At 53.8% G+C, this 21,523-nt stretch overlaps 1 protein-coding gene across 1 annotated transcript in view; it reads right to left on the minus strand.

Moving 5' to 3' along the window:
• Nucleotides 1–974: 974 nt before the first annotated feature.
• Nucleotides 975–21,523, minus strand: part of CHKA (choline kinase alpha) — a 33,007-nt gene continuing 12,458 nt past the window's right edge. The window contains exons 4-11 of the mRNA XM_021710041.1: nucleotides 19,304–19,437; nucleotides 18,815–18,919; nucleotides 17,831–17,889; nucleotides 15,440–15,527; nucleotides 14,829–14,937; nucleotides 10,663–10,769; nucleotides 9,258–9,339; nucleotides 975–1,188 (exon numbers count right to left, since the gene is read on the minus strand). Coding sequence (XP_021565716.1) covers nucleotides 1,129–1,188; nucleotides 9,258–9,339; nucleotides 10,663–10,769; nucleotides 14,829–14,937; nucleotides 15,440–15,527; nucleotides 17,831–17,889; nucleotides 18,815–18,919; nucleotides 19,304–19,437 — 744 coding nt within the window. The 3' untranslated portion in view covers nucleotides 975–1,128. The remainder of the gene's footprint in view (nucleotides 1,189–9,257; nucleotides 9,340–10,662; nucleotides 10,770–14,828; nucleotides 14,938–15,439; nucleotides 15,528–17,830; nucleotides 17,890–18,814; nucleotides 18,920–19,303; nucleotides 19,438–21,523) is intronic.

Consider the following 21,523-nt stretch of genomic DNA (forward strand, 5'->3'; position numbering starts at 1 on the left):
GGGGGGACAGTGCGGGGGGGTGGGCCACAGAACCTTCACGCCCGGAGGTCCCAGGAGCCCTCCCAAGGGAGACGGCTGGAAGCTGCGTCTTTAACGTCTTTATTTATTTGTATAGTACAATCTCTGTGGTAGCAGAAATATATGCACAAAAACCAATTCAGAGTTCAGAGTAAAAAAAAGTCGGCTAAGAACGGATCCGGAGGACGCTGAACACAGGAATTTCACAGCTAGATTCGGCCCGGCCCCACGCGGCTGCCGCTGCCCACAGGACAACCCCAGGGCCGCGGGACACGGGGTGGCCGGACCAGGTTTCTCTCTGCCCAGGGGCGGCAGGGGTCCCGGGCAGAGCCAGCCCCGGGGAGCCGGTCCACACGGGTGCCAAGCTCCAGGCTGCTGCGGGCAGGGAAGGGCCGGGAGCAGCGCCGCCAGGGGGGCGCCGGAGGGAGGGCAGGCCCCTCACTGCGGCTCGCCCGCCGGTGCACACAGCTCATGCACGAGGCGGGCGCGGCCGAGCGTGGGGCGGAGCGCCCGTTACACGCGCTCGTCACGTGGCAGGTCACGTCCAGAGGCGGGAGGCCCAGGCTCCCCCACGTGCGGACCCAGCCACGGCCCCGGGCAATTTGCTTCTCTGGCCGCGGCTGCCGGGCCCAACACGCAGCAGCTTCTGGAGACCTGGTCGAGGCCCCTGGCCGGGTGACAGGTGACTTCACAGCATGTCCTGCTCGTGGCCGTCCTGGAGGAGTGTGACGCACCGTCGCCGACAGCCTGGGCCACGCGGTCACACGGATGGAAAACCCGGGACTCCGCGTGGCCAGGGCCCTCGCCGCCAGTCGGCCACATCTGCCTGGGCCTCGGCCCGAGGGGTCCTGCCCGGCTAGACTGGGGGCCCGGGCCTGGCGCTATTGCACGAGTGGGCTGTATTTCTGCCTCCTGACCTCGTCGAGTCCTCGTGAAACCATAAACAAGATATGAAGTAAATGTCACTCGCTTTAATACAGTCTGTAGTCATCATACACGTCCGTGTCAGTAGTGAGCTGCCCACGGCCTTCCCGCCGAGGTGCCGTCGCCAAAGCAGAAGGGCCCGCTCCGCCGCGCCAGTCCAGTGACCAGGGGGACGGGTCCCCGCGGTCACACCCCCAGCTTCCTCTTCTGGTCGAAATAGGCGTCAAACCGCGCTTGGGCGTAGTCCTAGGAGACAGCAGGAGACGGCTTGGCTCACCAGGCGGACGCCTGCCCCGCCCATGCGCCCCGAGGGCACGGCCAGACCCAGGGCACACGACATGCCACGCGCTGTCAAGGCGCAGCCACGGCAGACGCGGGCTCTCCAGCTCTCGCACACCCCACGCACCTCTGCCTTCTCTTTTAAAAGAATTCTTTGTAGGCCGGGCTCAGTGGCTCAGCCCGTCATCCCAGCACTTTGGGAGGCCGAGGCGAGTGGATTGCCTGAGCCTGCAGGTTTGAGACCAGCCTGGGCAACTTGGCGAGACCTTGTCTCTACAATCCAAAATTGGCCGGGCATGGTAGCGCACACCTGTAGTTCCGGCTACTTGGAAGGCTGAGGGGGAAGGATTGCCGGAGCCCAGCAGGTCGAGGCTGCAGTGGCTGTGAATGTGACACTGCACTCCAGTCTGGGCTGAGTGAGACTCCAACTCAAAACAAAGAAAAGATTAAAAAATAAATCAAGCCGGGCTTGGTGGCTCAGCCTGTAATCCCGTGCCTTTGTGAAGCTGAGGTGAGTGGATTGCCTGAGCCCGTGGGTTCGAGACCCACCTGGGCAGCGAGACCTCAACTCTACAATAAATCAAAAAGTCATCCGGGCGTTGTAGCGCATGCCTGTAATTCCGGCTATTCAGAACAGAGGCGGAAGGATCGCCGGAGCCCAGCAGGTCGAGGCTGCGGGGGCCGGGAGCGGCCACTGCACTCCAGTCTGGGCGACAGAGCGAGACTCCAACTCAAAAAAATAAAAGATTAAAAAATAAATCAATAATTCTCTGTAAATACAAGGTCTCACTATGTGGCCCAGGCTGGTCTTGAACACCTGGCCTTGAGCGATACTCCCGCCTCGGCCTCCCAAAGTGTTATTAGGACTACAGGCGTGAGCCACTGCGCCCGGCTCCCACCTTCACTTTCAGCAGACCGAGCTCCCAGCCGGCCTGGCCCTGCCACGTGGGAAGGGCTCCTCACCTACGCACCTGGCACTATCTTTCCCCGGGTCATTGGCCTTGAATGCCAGAGGCACGGACTGCCCAACACAGAAAGGTTCTTCTTTCGGGACGAAGGGTTGCAGGGACTGAGCGGTCCAGAACAGGAGGGAGGGAGGAGGGGGCGCCGCCCACTTCCCGGCTCCCTGCCGCGACCGCTGAGAACATGGAGGTGGGACAAACCTGGCTGTGGGCTTTGTTTCTGCCCGTGCCCCGGGTCTGTCCCCTCATCTGCCTACCAGTGGGTACAACAGTCTCTTAGGGGCCCACCCAGATCTAAACGTCTCAGTTGTAAGTGCCAGGAACAGGATGATGCCCCTTTTTGAGAAGCTGAGAGCTGCAATTTCTCCCCCGCCAGCACGAGCCTGTCTTCAACGCACATATGGCGTTTCCAGACGCCCCTCCAGGTCTTGTCCCGCCACGGTCCGAGAACGCCTGTCCCGGCAGCCTGGCGTCTGGCCATCTGCTCCTGGCCTTAGGCGGGCGCTGACCCCACTGCTGTCCCTGTCGTTGGGCCTTCCTGCTGCTGGACCACCCGTGGTGCCGGCCACCAAGTCGGCACTCCTGGGCCGCCAGCCACGACATGAGCCTGCCACGCTGTCACCCGCTCGCCTGCAGGGCTATGCTGCAGCGAGTGTGGAGTCCAGGCCTCCCTTCCTGGGACACTCCTGGGACGGGTTGCCAGCCCGCCCACCTGACATTCCCACCAGCAGGTTCGTGCCCTCCCGTGGCGCCACAGGCCTGCCGGCTCGTGGCCTGGCAGGTTCCAGCCTTGACCGTGGCTGGGAGTGTCAGACAGAGCTTCGAGCCGCCTTTCTCTGGGAAACGCATGGCCAGATGCTTCCTGGTGCTGCCGCCCTCCTGCTAGGTGTCTAGCTCTCCTGTCACCTGCAAAGAAGGCAGGGCTTCTGCTGGCTACAACTCCTTCAACATTCTAAATACAAGCCCGCTGCCAAATACACATGTGTGGTGTCTTCTCCCAGTCAGTGACTTGCCTTCTCATTTTATCTTTCCCTCATGATCAAACTCTTTTTCTCTCTCTTAAATGCTGGAGAAACCTTTTCTTTTTCTTTTTTTTTTTTGAGTTGGAGTCTCACTCTGTCGCCCAGACTGGAGTGCAGTGGCCGCTCCCAGCCACGGCAGCCTCGACCTGCTGGGCTCCAGCGATCCTTCCGCCTCAGCCTTCCGAGTAGCCAGAATTACAGGCATGCACTACCACGCCTGGCTGACTTTTTGATTTATTGTAGAGATGAGGTCTCGCCAAGTGGCCCAGGCGGGTCTCGAACCCGCGGGCTCAGGCAATCCACTCACCTCGGCCTCCCAAAGTGCTGGGATGACAGGCTGAGCCACTGAGCCCGGCCCTTTTCCTTTTCTTAATGGCGTCGTTCAAAGAGTCTTTCATTCTGGCAAACTCCGACTGTGACACCATGAGAGGCACACGCCGGCCAGGTCCTCACTTCCCGACTGCCAACCCCGCGGCCCTTGTCTCCAGCTGCCCCACTGGGCGCTTGGAGCCTCAGAAGCAGACGTGGCCAGTCTCCTGCCCTCCTCTCCCCTGCCCGAGGCGTAACCCTCACCGGCTGTAGGTCATGAGACCTTCATTCCAGAGAGGGGCCCGCCCACGCCCCGGATGCAAGCAGCCAGAACAGTCTGGGCTGGGACCGTCCTCTGCCCCTCGCGTCCTGACACGGCGGCCCGTGTTCCGGTGGGGCCTGTCCGACAAAGTCTCCGCAGAAGGCCCGAGAGGGCAGGCTCGGGAAGCGCCCAGACACGGGGAGGCCGGCGAGGTGACAGGCACGTCCGCGTGCCAGGAGGGGGGCACTGTGACATGGGGAAAGCCTTGCCTACGTGCCTCATCCGGGTGCTCACCTGCCTCTTCTAAAACATCCTTTGTGACCAGGTGTGGTAGCTCGTGCTTGGAATCCCAGCATTTGGGAGCTGAGGCAGGAGGACTGCTTGAGGCCAGGAGTGGGAGACCAGCCTGGGCAACATAGTGAAACTCATGTCCCTTAAAAAAAAAAGGCCAGGCTCGGTGGCTCAGCCTGTGCCCATGGGTTTGAGGCCAGCCCGGGCAACTTGGTGAGACCTCGTCTCTACAATAAATCAAACAATTAGCCGGGCGTGGTGGTACGCACCTGTAGTTCCAGCTACTTGGAAGGCTGAGGCGGAAGGATTGCAAGAGCCCAGAAGGTCAACGTTGGACTCACTGTGAGTGTGCCATGGCTCTCCAGCCTGGGCATCGGAATGAGACTCTAACTCCAAAAAAAAGAAAAAAGGAACAAAAATATCCTTTGTGATACACGAGTCTCCCCGAGTTCTCTGAGCTGCTCCGGCAAATTCATCAAGCCTAGGAGGGAGCTATGGAAACCCTGATATACGGCAGGTCAGGTAGAAGTCCGTCCCAGAGCCTGGCACTTGCTTGCCACGGGTGTCTCAAGTAGGAGGGGACAGTCTTGGGGACTGAGTGCAACCAGTGGAGCCCGACACCATCCCCAGGTAGACAGCAAGGGAGCTGACCCGGACAGCCTGCTGGCGTCCGCAGTGGAGCTACTGCTGGCTTGCTGGTGGGACGTCCCCACATTGGGTCAAGTGTGGGTGACTTGCCGTGGAGTGGGAGAACAGGAAGTTCTCGGGGGTGTGTTGCCTGCATCCAACTCACGGCGTTTTTCCCCTTTCACGGTTAGTGCTTTACGGAACTCAAGAAATGTGTGCCCTGGTCACAAAGCTTCTCTCCCGTGTTACAGAAACCCGACACTTCCAGCCCTAGTCTTCACACGTCGTCTAGTCTGTTCTGAGCAGATTTCTGGGCTCACTCCTCCGTGTGACTCTCCAGAGCTTCCTGCATTGTCTTCGAAGACATAACCCTTTCCCCCACCAGTGACCGTGGCCTTTCTGTTGCCAGTTGACAGTACCCTTGTGGTGTTTCTGGGCGGTCTTCAGTTCCGGCCGACTGGCATCTTTATGCCAACACCACACTGTCGTGATTACCGTGCTTCAGAGAAACCTCGAAGCCAGACAGCGGAAGTTTTCTTTGTTCTTTTACAAAATTGCTTAGGCTATTTCACATCTTTCCATTTTCACACACATTTTAGGCTCTGCGTGTCAACTTCTACACAAAAGCCTGTGTGGTGTTTTTTTCTTCCCCTTTCAGAGACAGGGTCCCGCTTCGTCACCCAGGCTGCAGAACAGTGGTGCAACCATGGCTCACTGCAGCCTCAGACTCCTGGCTCAAGCGATCCTCCGGCCTCAGCCTCCCAAGCAGTTGTCCCACAGGGTTTTGATTAGCACTGTAGAGAATTCCCGGGTTAGTGTGGGGAGAACGGACACCTTCACCCCGAGACTTCCATCTATTGGGGATCTCTCTCCACTTTTCCGGCGTCTTTACTTTTCACTCTTTCATAATTTTCAATGTCCATATCTTGTACATATTTAAAAACTTAGCCCTGGAATATTTCATGTTTCTTAGGCTGCTGTAAATGCAATTAAATGTTGTTTCAAGTACAGTTGTTTCCAGCATGTAGAAATGCAATTGATTTTGCATACTGACATTGTATCCTGTGACCCTGATAAACTCACTCATTAGTATTTATTTACTTATTTATAGACAGGGTCTTGCTCTGTCGTCCAGGTTGGAGTGCAGTGGCATGATCACAGCTCACTGCAGCCTCAAACCCCTAGGCTTGAGATCCTTTGCCTCAACCTCCCAAGTTGCTGGGACTACAGATGTGTACCACCACAACTGGCTATTTTTTTTTGTTGTTACAGAGATGGTGTCTCACTACACGGCCCAGGCTGATCTCAAACTCCTGAGCTCAAGCAGTCCTCCCACCGTGGCCTCCCAAAGCGCTGGGATTACAAGAGTGAGTCTCCATGGCTGGCCATTTGTTGAAACAATTTTTTGGCTTATTTCCTGATTGCTTTTGATGTGCATGGTCAGGTCATCGGCGGAACAAAGGCAGGCCTTTTTCTTCCTTTCTAGCATGCCTATGTGTTGTGTCTTGCCTCGTTGTTGCTGGCTCAGCACTCCTGTGCACTGGGAAGACACACAGGAGGGCAGGCCTCCTGGCTGTGCCCGGTACCCAGGGTGTGGGTGAGAGGGAACACTCTGTCCTCTGCCAATAATGATGCCAGCTGCGGGGTCTTCACACATGCCCTCTATCTGGCTGAGGAATTCCTTTCTAGTCCTTTTTTATCATGTGGATTTTGTCAGATGCTTATTCCTGTAGTCACTGAGATAGTCATACAGCTTCTCACCTTCATTCAGTTAACATGAAGAATTACAGAAACTGACTTTTCTTTTTTTTCTTGAATAGGAGTCTCACTGTTGCCCAGGCTAGAGTGCAATGGCATGCTCACGGCCACTGCAGCCTCAGCCTCTTGGGCTCAGGTGATCCTTCTGCCTCAGCCTTCCAAGTAGCTGGAACCACAGGCGTGCACCATCATGCCCAGCTAGTTTTTTGATTTTCTGTATGTTGCCAGGCTGGTCTCAGGCAATCCTCTTGCCTCCGCCTCCCAAAGTGCTGGGATTATAGGCATGAGCCACTGTGCCAGGCAAAACTGGTTTTTGAAATGAGAACCAAACTTTGCATTCTAGGGATATATGTCACTTGCTCGTAATATATTATCCTTTTCTATGTCAGTGGGTTTAATTTTTGCCAAAGCTTTGACAGGGATTTTGTGTAATGTTTATGAAGGCCACTGATCTGCAACTTTCTCAAAATGTCTTGGTCTTATTTTGGTATCAGTGTAATGCTAATCTCATCGAATGAGTTGGGAAATGCTACCACTTCATGGATTTTCTAAAAGTGTGTGTCGTTCTGGTATATTTTCTGATTTAAGTGCTTGACAGTATTCACCAGAGACACCATCTGGACCTTCAGTTTACTCTATTAAGGTTTTTTTAAATTATAAATTCAATTTATTTAATAAATATATTTCTTATGTCAATTTTGGTAATTTCTATCTTCCAAGGAATTTTTACATTTCACGCAAATTGTCAAATCAACTGGCCACGAAGTTGTTCAGAATACTCTTTGATACTTTTTTTTTTTTTTTGAGTTGGAGTCTCACTCTGTCGCCCAGACCGGAGTGCAGTGGCCGCTCCCGGCCATTGCAGCCTCGACCTGCTGGGCTCTGGCGATCCTTCCGCCTCAGCCTTCCACGTAGCTGGAACTACAGGTGCGTGCTACCACACCCAGCTAATTTTTTGATTTATTGTAGAGATGAGGCCTTGCCTGTCCAGGAGGGTCTCGAACCTGCGGGCTCAGGCAATCCACTCACCTCAGCCTCCCAAAGGCGCAGGATTACAGGCTGAGCCACTGAGCCCGACTTTTTTCCTAGTTTTTTAAGGCAGAAGCTCAGGTCACTAGTGTGAGAATTTTCTCCTCTAATAGAAACATGTATGCCACAAAGTCTAATCTGCCAAGTCTGACATGCTATGTTTTCATTATCATCACTTCAAAATGTTTCCTAATTGTTCTTTTAATTTCCTTGACCCAAAGTTTATTTAGAAACGTATTGTTTAATTTCCAAATAATTGGGGGTTTTCTAGATACCTTTCTTCATTGTTGATTTCTGATCAGATTCCAGTGAGCACATACTCTGTACCGTCTCAGCCTCTAAACTCTCTGACCCCGCACTCAGTCTGTCTCTGTTTGTGCCCTGTCCTTGCTGGTGCCCAGCAAATGTGCACGGGCCAGGCCAGTGGGGCCTGTGTCTTCCATGCACTTGTGTGCTCACTATTCTAACCACAGCCGGGGAGGTGAGATGTCTCCTCCTTTGGATGTGAAGCCAGCTGTCTCTCCTTCCAGTTCTGTCCGTGTTTATCTCATGCCTTTTGAGCAAGATAAGCAGATCCATGAGTCCCCCAGACATCTCGACGCCCTCATGGCTACAAAATCACCTTGTTTATCGGTGGTCATATTCCTTGTTATGAGTGGACCTGACTTACAGTAACATTTGACCATGGCTCCAAGCTGGCCTTAAAAACCCAAATGTCCCTTCTCTTTTTTCATGTTTTGAGTCAGCATCTCACTCTGTTGCCCAGGCTGGAGTGCAGGGGCACGATCACAGCTCACCGCAGCTTCAACCTCCTGGGCTCAGGTGATCCTCCTGCCTCAACATCCCGAGTAGCTGGGACGACAGGCACATACCACCATACCAGGCTAATTTTTAGATTTGTTTTGTAGAGGCAAGGTCTCACTATGTCGCCCAGACTGGTCTTGAACTCTTGGGCTCAAACAATCCTCCCGCCTCAGCCTCCCAAGGTGCTTGGATTATAGGTGTGGGTCACTGTGCCCCTTCTTTCTTTACCTAATAGTGTCTCTGCATTGCTTCTGCCTAGAAGTAGCAATCATTGTAGTATATGACTGATAAGGCAAAGTGACCTAACCCTACTATGTGTCCCACAGAAACGCAGCTCACTAGTCTACAGAATTTGCGTGGTCCCTCTGCCTCCACCCCACGACACCCACCAGCATTCTTTATGGAGCAACAAAGGGGGTTAACTAAAGCCTCAACACAGTGTCTTCTATGTCAAGGACAACTCTCACGTTAGAATGAACTGGTAGCCTCGCATCATGACAAACGTGCCTGCAGAAACAGAAGGACCCATTCAGTGAGAAGCAGCCTCCCATGTGAAGCGGGCACTCTGGGCCAGAGAATGACACGGTAACCTAACCGACAATTCCCTCCACAGCACAGGCAGGCTCACGACATTTCTCCACTTGGCATGCCTGGTGTCAGAAGGGACTGAGGTCAGAGGTGGGGCCCCTGGGGTCCCGAGGTCTGCACCTCCTTCCAGGACAGCACGACCCCCAGCACCTCTCCGGAGTGCAGGAGGCAGGGCCCAGGGGCTGGGAGCGAGGGCCGCCTCACGGGAGCAGCAGCAGCAGTGAGAGTGGCTTCTCCCAGCTTCCTGGGCTGACCGTGCTGTCCTGGTGCCAGTGGGTCACCACATCCCGGTTCCTGGGGGACAGGGAAGCCTCCATATCCTCACACACTGCAGCTTTGCTTCCTGGGAAGCGGAAAAAAAACCCAAAAGGGCCCACGACATACCATGTACCCAAATTCAATGGAGGAAATCTTGGCCTGGATGATGGACCAAAGTCCCCAGAAGAAATGGGACGCGAGGGCAAACCTGCAATTACAAAAGCAGGAGACACTCGTGAGACGCAGTATCAGGTGCAGGACGATGGGGGAGGTTCACGCCAGGTGGACATTTCAGCATTTAACTTTGTGGATGCAAACCTCGCCTGCGTGAGCAAATCCTCGGGCTGTACTCTAGGGGACCAAGAACCACGAGGATGCCATCCAGGCGGCTCCCGCTTCGGGCCAGTGGGAGGTGACTTGCAAGAGCGAACACATGCAACAACCTGGCCATGGCACACAGAGCGACATTCCCGGTTGCAGGCGACAGCCCTGGTGGCCGTGCTGGAGAGGAAGAGGCCATCTCTGCCCCAGGTGGGAGGGGGCGGTGCCCGCAACCAGAAGGCAAGCCTTTCCTGGGAGGCAGGAGGAGGCGCTTTCACCGCCCTCTCCCCTCCTGCCCTTATGGAAGTGAGGTGGGGTGGGTGCGAGTGGAGCCGCACCCCACCCCTAGGCTGTGCCAAGCCCGTCACTGCAAACCAGTCTCCTCCGGGAGGTCCACTCACTGGAGATAAAGCCTGAGCTCAGGCACGGGCGTTCCCATCCTCATCGACACTGGCCCGCTGGCCCCGGGCGTCCCTTTCTGGCTGGGTGCAACTCGCCCACCTCTGTGTCTAACTCCGCCACTTCAAGAAGAGGACAGGGAAGAGCTATGCTCTGGGGCCGGGCAGGCTAGGCTGGCGTCGTGCTCAGGGAGCCAGTGTGAACATTCCGGAGACCGCGCAGAGATGACGTGTGGGAAGCGGGCTGGACGGGTGAGATGGGCCAAGTGACTTAACAGTCATCTTACTGAAAATAATGTCACAGGAGACCTCAGAGAACAGGAATGTCTACAGGCCTCTTGACTACAGAGATGGGGAAATGGGTCTAGACCTCTGCGGAGCCTGGAGGTTTCAGGGCCCTGTTTTGACGCTGTTGAGAAATCAGTTAAAAGCAACACTTAAAGTCAATACACACGAGTTTCAACCACTTTCCAGGAGAAACCAGAGTTGGGATACAGGATGTGGTGTCACCACTCCACAAGCCTCAGGGACAGTCTGCAGACCTGGTGGCAGCAGCCCTGACAGCCGAGTCTGAACCCACCGAGCGGCCTGGCCCTTCCTGCACAGGGGCCTCTCTTCTTGCCTGCCACATGCTGAGATCTAGACAGGTTGAACGGTCCCGGCCACAGTGGAGAGGCAGCAGACTCTATTTTGAACCAAGTCCTAGAGACAGAGGACTTCAGAGACGCTCCTAAGATACTCGGAATTACATCCCACACATGTGTGTCCAGAGTAAGTTATCCTTACAAATCAAACAATGAAGAAACAATTACCTATTGATTTCAAGCAACATTTCTTCTTCTATAGTGGATTTTTCTTCACTACTGAGCTTTTCAAAGTCATTTTGGAATGCAGCCAAGTAACTGGAAATAAAATGGAGCTTAAAAAAAGAAATAACTGCGTTAGAGAGATGATGAGTAAAACAAGCAATGTCAGGGAGGGGGCACACGTCATCAACAAGGGTACCTACACAATGGATATTTGTAGACCTAACCCTGAATTGTACCCCACAATTTACAAATAAAATAAAATAAACAAGCAATGTCAATTGCGGTTGGGAAGCACGCACATCTACTGTGACTCTGCCATCAGACCAGAGCAAGCCTGGCTGAGCCTGTCTCAGCACTAGCCCGGTGCATTCTGGAAGCTCACCTCCCCTAGTAGAAATCACCAATGTTCTCCACCTCCCTCTCCCCTCCCGCCCTTATGGGCCAGTTTGCAGCAGAAGCCCCATGGGACTTAACACAGTACTGAAATTGCTATTACTTCTGGAGAAAGTGACTGAGGTACAGTCCTTCTTTTCCTCTAATTGAATCCCTTTTTAAGTTGCTCGTGGACTGATCTCAAAGCAGGCACGCCTACGTCACACTTGTCCCCAGCCTGGCTGGTGTTCCACACGGGGCTGCCATGAGTTTGCCAGGTCCAGGCTCATGGGTACCCAGGCGCTCGAGGGAGATGCAGAGGGGAAGCTGGCCTGGACAACGTGAAGGTGCCCTCCAACTCTACCAAGGCCACCAATATCTATACACTTACGTTAATAAGTTGGCCAAGTTTTTTTGTCTGTTTGTTTTTTGAGAAAGCAGGATTTATTGAGAGGATACAAAAGCTCCCACAGTGGGTGGGGACCCGAAGGGGTAGCCCAAAGTGGCCAAGTTTAAGGTCAGCTAGGAGAGGAGACAGAGAGGAGACAGTTCACCTAAGCCTCTACAGGTTCACCTTCATTAGTTCCCACATGAGTTAGGAGATTACTTGTTCTTGAACATCTTATAGGACTTCAACAGCTATAGAAGAACACAAAAAGCCATGTTGCTTTCTTTTCTAAAGAAGAAAACAGCAGCAAGTCCCTTTCCTGGCGAGCGGGAAGGAGGCACCCGCTGGGAATCCAGCGCTTCCTTGCTGCCTCCTTCCCTGCGCCTCCTCTGCCATCTTCCTTCTCGGAAACTCTCTCGCAGGCCGCACCCCGTCCCCCACCAGAACGCGCCATCCAAGTTCAAGCACTGTGCCGGAAGGGGCCTGACATCCTGAGGCAAACCTGGCATGGAAAAGATGACCATGGCCGGGCTCGGTGGCTCAGCCTTTGCACATTAACTCATTTAATTCTCTCAATAACAAAATCATGTTTTCAGGTGAGGAAACAAGTCCAGAAATCTTCAGGAGGCTACACGGCCAGCAAGGGCAGACCTGGAGTTCAAATCCAGGCAGACTAACTTCTAAAACCCAAGCTCTGAACTGCCACAGTAGATGGGTTAATTTATAGGAAACACTAAATGCCAAAACTCGTAAAGGAAAAGACAGAAAACTTGAACAGATCAACTCCCTAATGAACAGTAATGGCCGGGTGTGGTAGCTCAAGCCTATAATCCCAGCACTTTGGGAGGCCAAGGCGAGAGGACTGCCTGAGCCCACAGGTTCAAGACCAGCCTGGGCAACATGGTGAAATCTCGTCTCCACAATAAATCAAAAGATTAGCTGGGTGTGGTAGTGCGCGCCTGTAGTTCTGGCTACTTGGAAGGCAGAGACGGAAGGATCGCCTGAGCCCAGCAGGTCGAGGCTGTGGTGGCCGTGAGCGTGCTACTGTACTCCAGCATGGGCAACAGAGTGAGACTTCAACTCAAAAAAAAAAAAGAAAAAGAAAAAAAGAACAGTAATTAGTGGCCCTCCCTCCAAAAAAGTCCTAGGCTCAGGCTATTTTACAGGCAAGGCCTACCAAACTTGCAAAGACACGCATCTTTATCTTATATAAACTTGTTCTAGAAAATAAGGAGGGAGAGAGCTGCCCAACTCATTTTATAAAACTAGTATGACTTTGGCCAGGTGCAGTGGCTCACGCTTGTAATCCCAGCACTCTGGGAGGCGGAGATGAGAGCCTTGCCTGAGCCCAGGAGTTCAAGATCAGCATGGGCAACTTGACGAGACCTCGTCTTTACAAGAGATTAAAAAAAAAAATTAGCCAGGCGTGGCGGCACATGCTTGTAGTTCCAGCTACTTGGAAGGCTGAAGCGGAAGGTCGCCTAAGTCCAGCAGGTTGAGGCGGCGGTGGCCGTGAGTGTGTCACTGCACTCCAGTCTGGGTAACAGGGTGGGACTCTACTCAAAAAAAAAATTAGTATAATTTTGAGTCCAAAAAGCAGGTATGAATAATTTTTAACTGAACACTGGAGGCCCAGTTCATGTAAGAGCATGGATGCAAAACTCCTACAATAAGATATTACCCACCAGGATCCCCAGGGCATTACAGAATAACATAACTCGTGCTAATGGTGTCTCTGTAGCAATTCCAGGATGATTTGACAGTTAAAAACATTTTGTGAGTGGATTAAACAAAGAAAAAACGTGAGATGACCTCGATGGATGCGGAAAGGTTACCTGATACAGAGCAGCACAGCCATCACCCTCAGAGCATTTTGGAAAACAGACTCTGAAGGAGACTCCCTCAAGTGGGCATGCGTGGCAGTCTCGGCATCCCTCACTGGCTCAGGAGTCTGGACCTCGAGAACCACTCGGGGTTCGCAGAAGTCACATTTCTCCCAAGCGTGGCAGTGACCCAGGTCCTCAAGGCGGCTGCTGTCTCTCCTTCCCAGGCCGAGTGGCCCGGCCTCTCCCGCCCTTCCTCCTCAGGGAAGTCCAGGCACTGTGCTTTGAAAACATTCAAACTCAGCACAATCGGCCTTGAAATGTGGCAGAAGAAAGCCAACTGAGTTTCTGGCCCCTCGGCAAGTCGACATTTGAACACTGCCATCGAGTGCTTGAACTTGGACGATGTGTTCTGGTGGGGGAAGCGGTGGCACACGCAAAAGCCAGTTTTCGAGAAGAAAGATGGCAGAGGAGACGCTGGGAAAGGTGGTCGAGGAAGCCCTGCTGACCTTCCAGCAAGGTAGCCAATTAACCACCTACCGAAGACTAGCACAGTCCCTGGCTCCGAGCAGGTGCTCAAGGAACACTTGCGGAGGCTGGGTGCAGTGGCTCACACCTGCAATCTCACCACTTTGGGAGGCCGAGGCGGGAGGATCGCTTGAGGCCAGGAGTTCAAGACCAACCTGGGCAACATAATGAGACCTCATCTCTACAAAAAAATAGAAAAATTAGCCGGGCATGGTGGTGTGCACTTGTAGTCCCAGCTACTTGGAAGGCTGAGGCGGGAAGGCTGTCTGAGCCCAGGAGGTTGAGGCTGCGGTGAGCCGTGATGGTGCCACTGCCGTCCAGCCTGGGCGACAGAGTGAGATCCCGACTCCAAAAAGAACCAGGCACACCTGCAGAGCGAATGACAGCAGCTGAGCAGTGGGCAGTCCGTGCCTGCCGTCCCTGGCCCAGGTGTGAAGGGCTCACGCCAGCAGGACCAGCAGGGCGGGCTGTGCCCTCGCGCATGCAGACGGGCCGGCCGGCACTCCCTACCTATCGCTCGCACCGAGGCCTTGGCGGAGGCTGAGTCACGGGACGGAGTCACGGGAGAGGGCCCAGGCGGCAGCTGCCCCGAGAAATGGCTCTCCACACAACCACTGGCCTTCCAGAATCCAGAGTGGGAACTGCGGACACCAATGGCATTTTCTGCAGCTACTGAGCCCTGGTGCTAAGCGACTACTTAATAACTTCTCTCCACACGGCATGAAATGAACAGGACGTCAGAAAGGCCAAAGAGCAGAGCCGCGGCTGGGCTTCCTGGGAAACCCCAGCGGGAACTACTGAGGAGGCTGTGCTCGTCTCTGACTGAATACAAGTATCTCCAGCAGAGATTTTTTTAAAGAGCTGGGCTCAAAGGTCAAGTTCGCCTCTCCATTTAATGGGGGGGGAAAAGTAAAACATTTTTTAACTTAAGTCAAAGACTTTGCCTAACCATTCCACAATTTAGAAAGGTCATCTTTAAAAATAAAGACGTTAATTCTAACTGCACAAAATTGACTTACATAATTTACCTATCAAGGACACAACAACGGATCTCCTACCTGTTGCTTCTTGGTGGGATACTTGCGAATATCTGCTCTGAAAAACGGGTACTTTTCATAGGTATAATCATACATCCACTCACAGAAATGATTGCCAATGTCGAAGCCCCTGAAGTGAGACAAAGGAAAGGGCAGAAGGAGGTAAACCGCGTGCCAGGGCCTCCCTGCCCACAGAAGGGAAATGGGCAGTCACTCTGGCCGCCAGCAGGACTTCCTGCGTGAACCGGAGTGTGACGGTCTTAACGACAGGGACAGCCAATCGGGTGACCACAAGAACCCCAGCCGACAGAAACCAGAAGGGCCACCTGAACCCCAACTCCAGAGCCATGCATTCCCGCAAGCAGGACTTGAGAGGAAAGCGAGCACTGAAGCCAAAAGAAAGCACCAGTACTGGGCTGGAATTGCACTGCCGCCCACAGCCCACCGGCTGAGACCAGGAGGGCCGTCAGCTTCTCCGCACTGCCATCACGGGCCCAGGACACACGCCTTCACTGCAGCTTGCAGCCTAGAACGGTGTTTTGACTTACTTTCTCCTATAATTGCTTCACGAACAAGTCGCGATAATAAGACAACACTGAAATGCAAGGCTTGACTTGACTGTAACATGTTACCTGTAATTGTAACTGCTGTATTCAAAGTCAATGAGCATCAGTTTCTGCTTTTCAGAATTCTCTCGGCCTTCCAGCAGCAAGATGTTACCTGCAAAAGGTTTGGGTCCATGACTCAGAATTTAGAATTCAAGCCTCAAGTCCTTGGACAGTGGCGCCGACAGAAAGGGGTCCTGACCCTTTTGGGGACTCCTAATGTGGCTTCTGGTCCACAAACGTCACCAAAGCGAGGACAGAGCTCAGGTCCTCTGCCCGAGGAGGCCTGGCCCTGGGCAGGAGCTCCAGACACCCTGGGCATGCGTGTGCCTGCTCATGGCCTGTCCCCCTTGGGACCCGGGTTCGCTGGGGAACAGAGTCCAGCCTCCGACAGGCCCGTCTGTGCAGTACACCCCAGGCATTCTACATGGTGCTTCCCCAACCCCAGGACTCGACTGGCTGTCTGCTGCCAGCTGACACCGGCTGGGATGCTGTTGTGTCCTCCGTGAGGACGCCAGGGGTGGGCTCAGCTGCCACAGTGGCCACCTCGCTCTGTCCTCATCTGGTTTCCCTCCCAAGGAGACCCCAGACGGCATTCCTATGACAAGGTTTCCTTTGGTGCTCCGTTCTGGGCCAGAAGTGCACTGGCTGCCAGCCAGACCTTCGGACCTATGTTCCTGAGATCCCCACACCCTGTACAACGCCCAGCATCTCGAGCTTCGTGGGCTGGCACCAGTGAGCCAGCCTCTGCCAGCCTTTTGGCCACCCTGCTGCCCAGGGCTTCAGGGAGGTACAGTGTCCAGGCACTTCGGCACACCTCTTCTGTGCCGAGTGGCAAACGGAAGGAGATGTGACGCAAAACGTGCACACAGCTCCTGTCACCTCGGGCCTGTCCACACTCTGCCATCACAGTGGCAGCTGATCTCTCCCAGATCCCTCTCTCTCAGGCGACATCTGGGCCATTTATCACCCCCTCACCACCAGAAGAGCGCGGATAACACACAAAGCTGTGACTGAAATGTCTATAACCTTCTTGACTTAAGTTAGCCAGCAAGCACCAGCTAGTCAGTAAAAGGTGTTCTGGCTCAAACAAATGGCTTATTGCTGACAGGCTTCACAGGAAACTGTCCTCAGAATTGAAAACTAACTATAAGCCTGGCAAAGGGGGTCTGAGTTCGGATCTCAGTCGTCTGTGATGGGAGGATGGGGCAGCAAGACACAGCCAGAGGTGTCAGCAGTGTGAGTTGCACAGGGGTCATCTGAAGAGACCAAGATGCTTGACACCCCGCTGGATAAAGTTGTTATAGTAAGGGACACGTGGCACTGGCACTGTTTTAAAGCAGAAAAATCCCAGGTCATTATAATATGATGCACGGAGCCGGGCTCAGTGGCTCAGCCTGTAATCCCGCGCCTTTGGGAGGCTGAGGTGAGTGGGTTGCCTGAGCCCGCGGGTTCGAGACCCGCCTGGGCAGCGAGACCTCATCTCTACAATAAATCAAAAAATTAGCCGGGCATGGTAGCGCACGCCTATAGTTCCAGCTACTTGGAAGGCTGAGGTGGAAGGATCGCCGGAGCCCAGCAGGTCGAGGCTGCGGTGGCCGGGAGCGGCCACTGCACTCCAGTCTGGGCGACAGAGTGAGCCTCCAACTAAAAAAAAAAAATGAAACAACAACAAAAAAATAATAATATCATGCACAGGTGTTAGAAGAGAAGGCTTTGGGAAAGGACACAACACAGAGCTGTGTGTTGGCAAAGGGGAGGGCCCAGGGCAGGGGGAGGGGAGGGAGTCCTGTTCTTCTGCTTTTTTGGATTTTTTTTTGAGTTGGAGTCTCACTCTGTCACCCAGGCTGGAGTGCCATGGCACGCTCATGGCCACCCTAGCATCGACCTGCTGGGCGCCGGTGATCCTTCCACCTCAGTCTTCCAAGTAGCCGGAACTACAGGCACAAGCTACCATACCTGGCTCATTTTATTTATTTATGGTAGAGACGAGGTCCCGCCAAATTGCCCGGGCTGGTCTCGAAGCCACGGGCTCAGGCAGTCCACTTGCCTCAGTCTCCCAAAGTGCTGGGATGACTGGCTGAGCCACCGAGCCTGGCCTGGATTTTTTTTAGCTGATGCCTTTTATCCCGATGCCTACGTTTAGTGAGCATTCTCTCAGTTCTTTTCCATGTAACTTCTTTTTGTGGAAATGTGACACCACCCTGCAAGTCTTTCTAAGGCTTGCCTTTCTCCCTTTAGACACCCTGGGTATCTTCCTGTTGGTTCGTCCAGAACTCTGTCTCGTTCTTTCTAATAGGCCCAGCTTCCCTGGCTGGCTGGGTCATGAGCCAGTGCTCTAACGTTCTCTGGATGCCCACTGGGCGGTGATCATCTGAGGGGACACACCCCACTGTGACACAACGCAGCAGTCCTTACCTTCTTGACAGTCGTTGTGACAGAACACGACTGGAGACGGAGTGGACCGGAGCAGTGACCTGGAAAGGAAGTTCTCACTGTCACCATCATGCATGCACAGAGAAGGAGCCGTCCTGCTCCAGGAAACAGTGCCCATCAGGGCTCCAGGGACACGTGGGCTCTGAGCCACACTCGTCACGAGAACTCCGCTGGCCGTGGCAGTGCACAGCAGCTCACCCGCAGGCCACCCGGGTCGAGGGCTCTGGCTGTCCCCCTCCTGGTGCCCCCTTCTCCCGCAGCCAGGCCTACCCCCACGGGTCTTGGCATGCCCAGTCCTTCATGGTCAGCTCTTCTCTGACCACGACCCCAAGCAGATGCCCCCACGTGGTTCACGCTGGTCTGTGTCACAGCACTTATCACAACTTAACATTACTTCATGTGTTTACGAGTGTTCTGTCCTCCAAGCAACACAGAAACACTTTGAAAAATGTGTTGGTCGCCATTTCCTCAGCACCAGTCATAATGCCCGACACAGGAGACATTCAAATATCTGAGTAACTGAAGGCGCAAACACATCCAGGGCATGTCTGGGAGCGTCTGACCCAGCCTCATCCCGAGGACACCACGGTGGCCTTGCCTCAGAAATCAGTGTCGAGATGCTGTTTCTCCCGGAGCTGAGGTTTAACTGTCCCTCATGCCCCCAGCTGCCTCCACGGCCTCTCCCCGCTAGAAGAAATCGACTGCCCTAATCACCAACCTACTCCTCAGACATCTTTCCCCCTGCACGACGCCTCCATAGCTAACTAGAGGCCAAGGGACAGCATTCGGAGGAAACTGTAATTCCGGATGACACAATTCAATCTGGAATCCAACCCTGCAAAACCAACGTAGAGGACCAGGCATAAGGCAAGCCTAAGCAGTGCCACTAACAACAGTTTACGGGACAAAGAATGATTAAATTTCTGGGCAGATGAACCAAGTCAGGAAACAGAAGCAAATGCTCACCTTAGGTTTTCCAGTTCCAAAGGCAGGTTGTAACTGAGGAATTTGTGGAGCTGTTTAATTCTGGACTCCTCAGTAAATTTAATTCTCAGCACTTGGTTGAGATATCTGGAAAAAACCAAGGAAGGAACAAAGACTCACTGACCAACCCCCAAGGCTCGCTCTCGAGCCTTCAGTTGAACACTCCTTCCCCACACCGTCACAGTCACAGAGGACCTCTCTGACTGCCAGACTCGGGACAAGGGGAGAGGGCGTGGGAACCCCACGCCAGAAGAGGTGTGCTGCCCCTCCACCCGCTCCACAGCATCTCGGCAAGCGAGACTTCCTCGGGTGAGGAACTGACTTTTCCCGACGGGGCGAGCAAGCACCGCCAGTCGATGGCCTGCACCCAGTGCCCTACGGGAAGGCCCTGACCACCGTGGCAAACACACGCTCCCTCTGGTACTCCCGGGAGCCACTGGTGTCAACTCAGGACCAAGTGAGCCCACTTACTTTTCCATTGTGCCAAAAAGCCATTTGGGTTCCTTATTGAATGGCATTTTCATACCATGAAATGTGGCCATTTTTTCAGCTATTTCTGCAGAAATATCTGGCAAACTTAATTCTTCAGTATCTAACCGCCGGCTCTGAAATGGAAGAAAGAGTTAAAAACTGACATGTCCCCAGGTGACCTAAAAAGTGTGAGGTCACACAACCTTACGAACTAGAAGCCAGTTTTTGCAGGTCACTGAAGTCTCACCCAGTGCCCCCAATTCCCTTCAGAATGGTCGCTGTCCCCACAGATGGTGACTCCCTAAGAGCTACGGCACTTCTACAGGGAGGTGCAGGCCACCAAGGGGCTGTTTCGTTTTGAACTCTTTTTAATGGTGAGAAAGTCCTTCCGTAAGTTTCACTGAACTCAAACGACCTTCCCACCACCTACCACCCCGGCCTCTAAGCCACACACAGTGAGCCTGTCCACTGCCCCAGCACAGACAGTCCACAGCTGCATGGTTTCCCATGTGGCCCAGCTTCCGCTCTTCCATGGCTGGGACTTCCTGCTCTTCCGGCCACAGTAAGCGATGGTGTTCAGAACACGCACTGCTCAGGAAACCCCCGCGAGCTGTGCCACTGCCACAAGCTGTGCCACTGGTGGGCGTCAGCATGGGCTGGGCCCAGAGCAGGAGTCGGAGGGCAAAGTGAACAGAGAGAGTCGAGGAGGACTCCTCCGGCCTCTGGTCTGGCTCCTGCCACACACCGAGGCTGCGCTTGTGTGGCTGCCTCTCACAGGATGCCACTGGGGCTCAGGACCTGTGGGTCGCATGCAGCTTCCTCGTGTGACCCATTCCCTACAGACGTCCCAGAGAGACTCTCTGGAGATGCAGAGCAGTACGGCACAGGGGCAGGGAATGAACGCTCCGAGCTTGAAACCTCGGCTTGAACCTGGCTTTAACACTCATCTTAAGTACACGTGACCAGGCAGTTACTCCACATCTCTGTGCCTTTTCCTGCCTCCCTATAGTGGGAACGAGGATGTGGAGCCTCTCGCAGCAACGCAAGGAGACCTAGCGGAGGTCACGCCGTGAGACACGGGACAGCCTAACCCGGGACAAGGCCCAGCAAGTGGTGGGTGCTTTCTCATGAGGATTACAAGCTCGCCGAAAGCATCAGGCTCAATCTTCAGCTCCGCTCTGGAACTCTCTTCAATGTGCTCCCCAAGGTCCCATGCTGTGGAAGGGTTAGGGACTCAGCTTCCCGGGCAGGGCACATAGGGCTTTGTATCAAAGCAGCTCACTCAGCTCTCAGCAATGCCAGGAATTGTTTGGCGACACGGGAAATGTAAAGCTAACGTGCTCAAAGACAAGCACACCTCAGGACTCCAAGGTCCTCCCCCAGTACAGCGAAAAAGAAAGAGCCTGTCTGCTGCTCTCAGTGGCTACCACTCTTCCAGCCTTCTGAAAGATGGCTCCAGGATCAGATGGGGTGGAATTCATCTCATCCCACACAGCGGTCAAGGGCAACACACAGCATTAGGTTGAAGCAAACGAGATTGTCATTTTTGTGGGTCAAAAACAGTTGAATATTGGTAGTTTCATATGGCTCAAACCTACTATTTGACAGAACTTTAAAAATATCTCCAGCCGGGCTCTGTGGCTCAGCCTGTAATCCCACGCCTTTGGGAGGCTGCGGTGAGTGGATTGCCTGAGCCCGCGGGTTCGAGACCCGCCTGGGCAGCGAGTCCTCATCTCTACAATAAATCAAAAAATCAGCCGGGTGTGGTAGCACACGCCTGTAATTCCGGCTACTTGGAAGGCGGAGGCGGAAGGATCGCCGGAGGCCAGCGGGTCGGGTCCGCGGTCGTCGGGACTGCAGTGGCCACTGCACTCCAGTCTGGGCGACAGAGAGAGACTCCAACTCAAAAAAAAAAAAATCTTCATTATGTAGTAAATAACATGTTACAACAGAGCATAGATAGAACTTAAGAACTAGAAAATCAGTTTCCCAGAAGCTATAACCTATGTGTTCTGATGGCAAACTCCTTTGTCTCTAAGATAGTACCATTATTCTGAATTACGTTAAAAACTCCCTTACCTTTTTTAAAAAAGAGAACTTTTACCACATGTATACATGTTCTTAAAATATATTTAAATTGGCCAGGCTCAATGGCTCAGCCCGTAATCCCAGCACTTTGGGAGGCTGAGGCGAGTGGATTGCCTGAGCCCGTGGGTTCGA

Source organism: Carlito syrichta, unplaced genomic scaffold, assembly GCF_000164805.1.
Source record: "Carlito syrichta isolate Samal-C Ts95f unplaced genomic scaffold, Tarsius_syrichta-2.0.1 Scaffold287959, whole genome shotgun sequence".
Taxonomy (NCBI): Eukaryota; Metazoa; Chordata; class Mammalia; order Primates; family Tarsiidae; genus Carlito; species Carlito syrichta.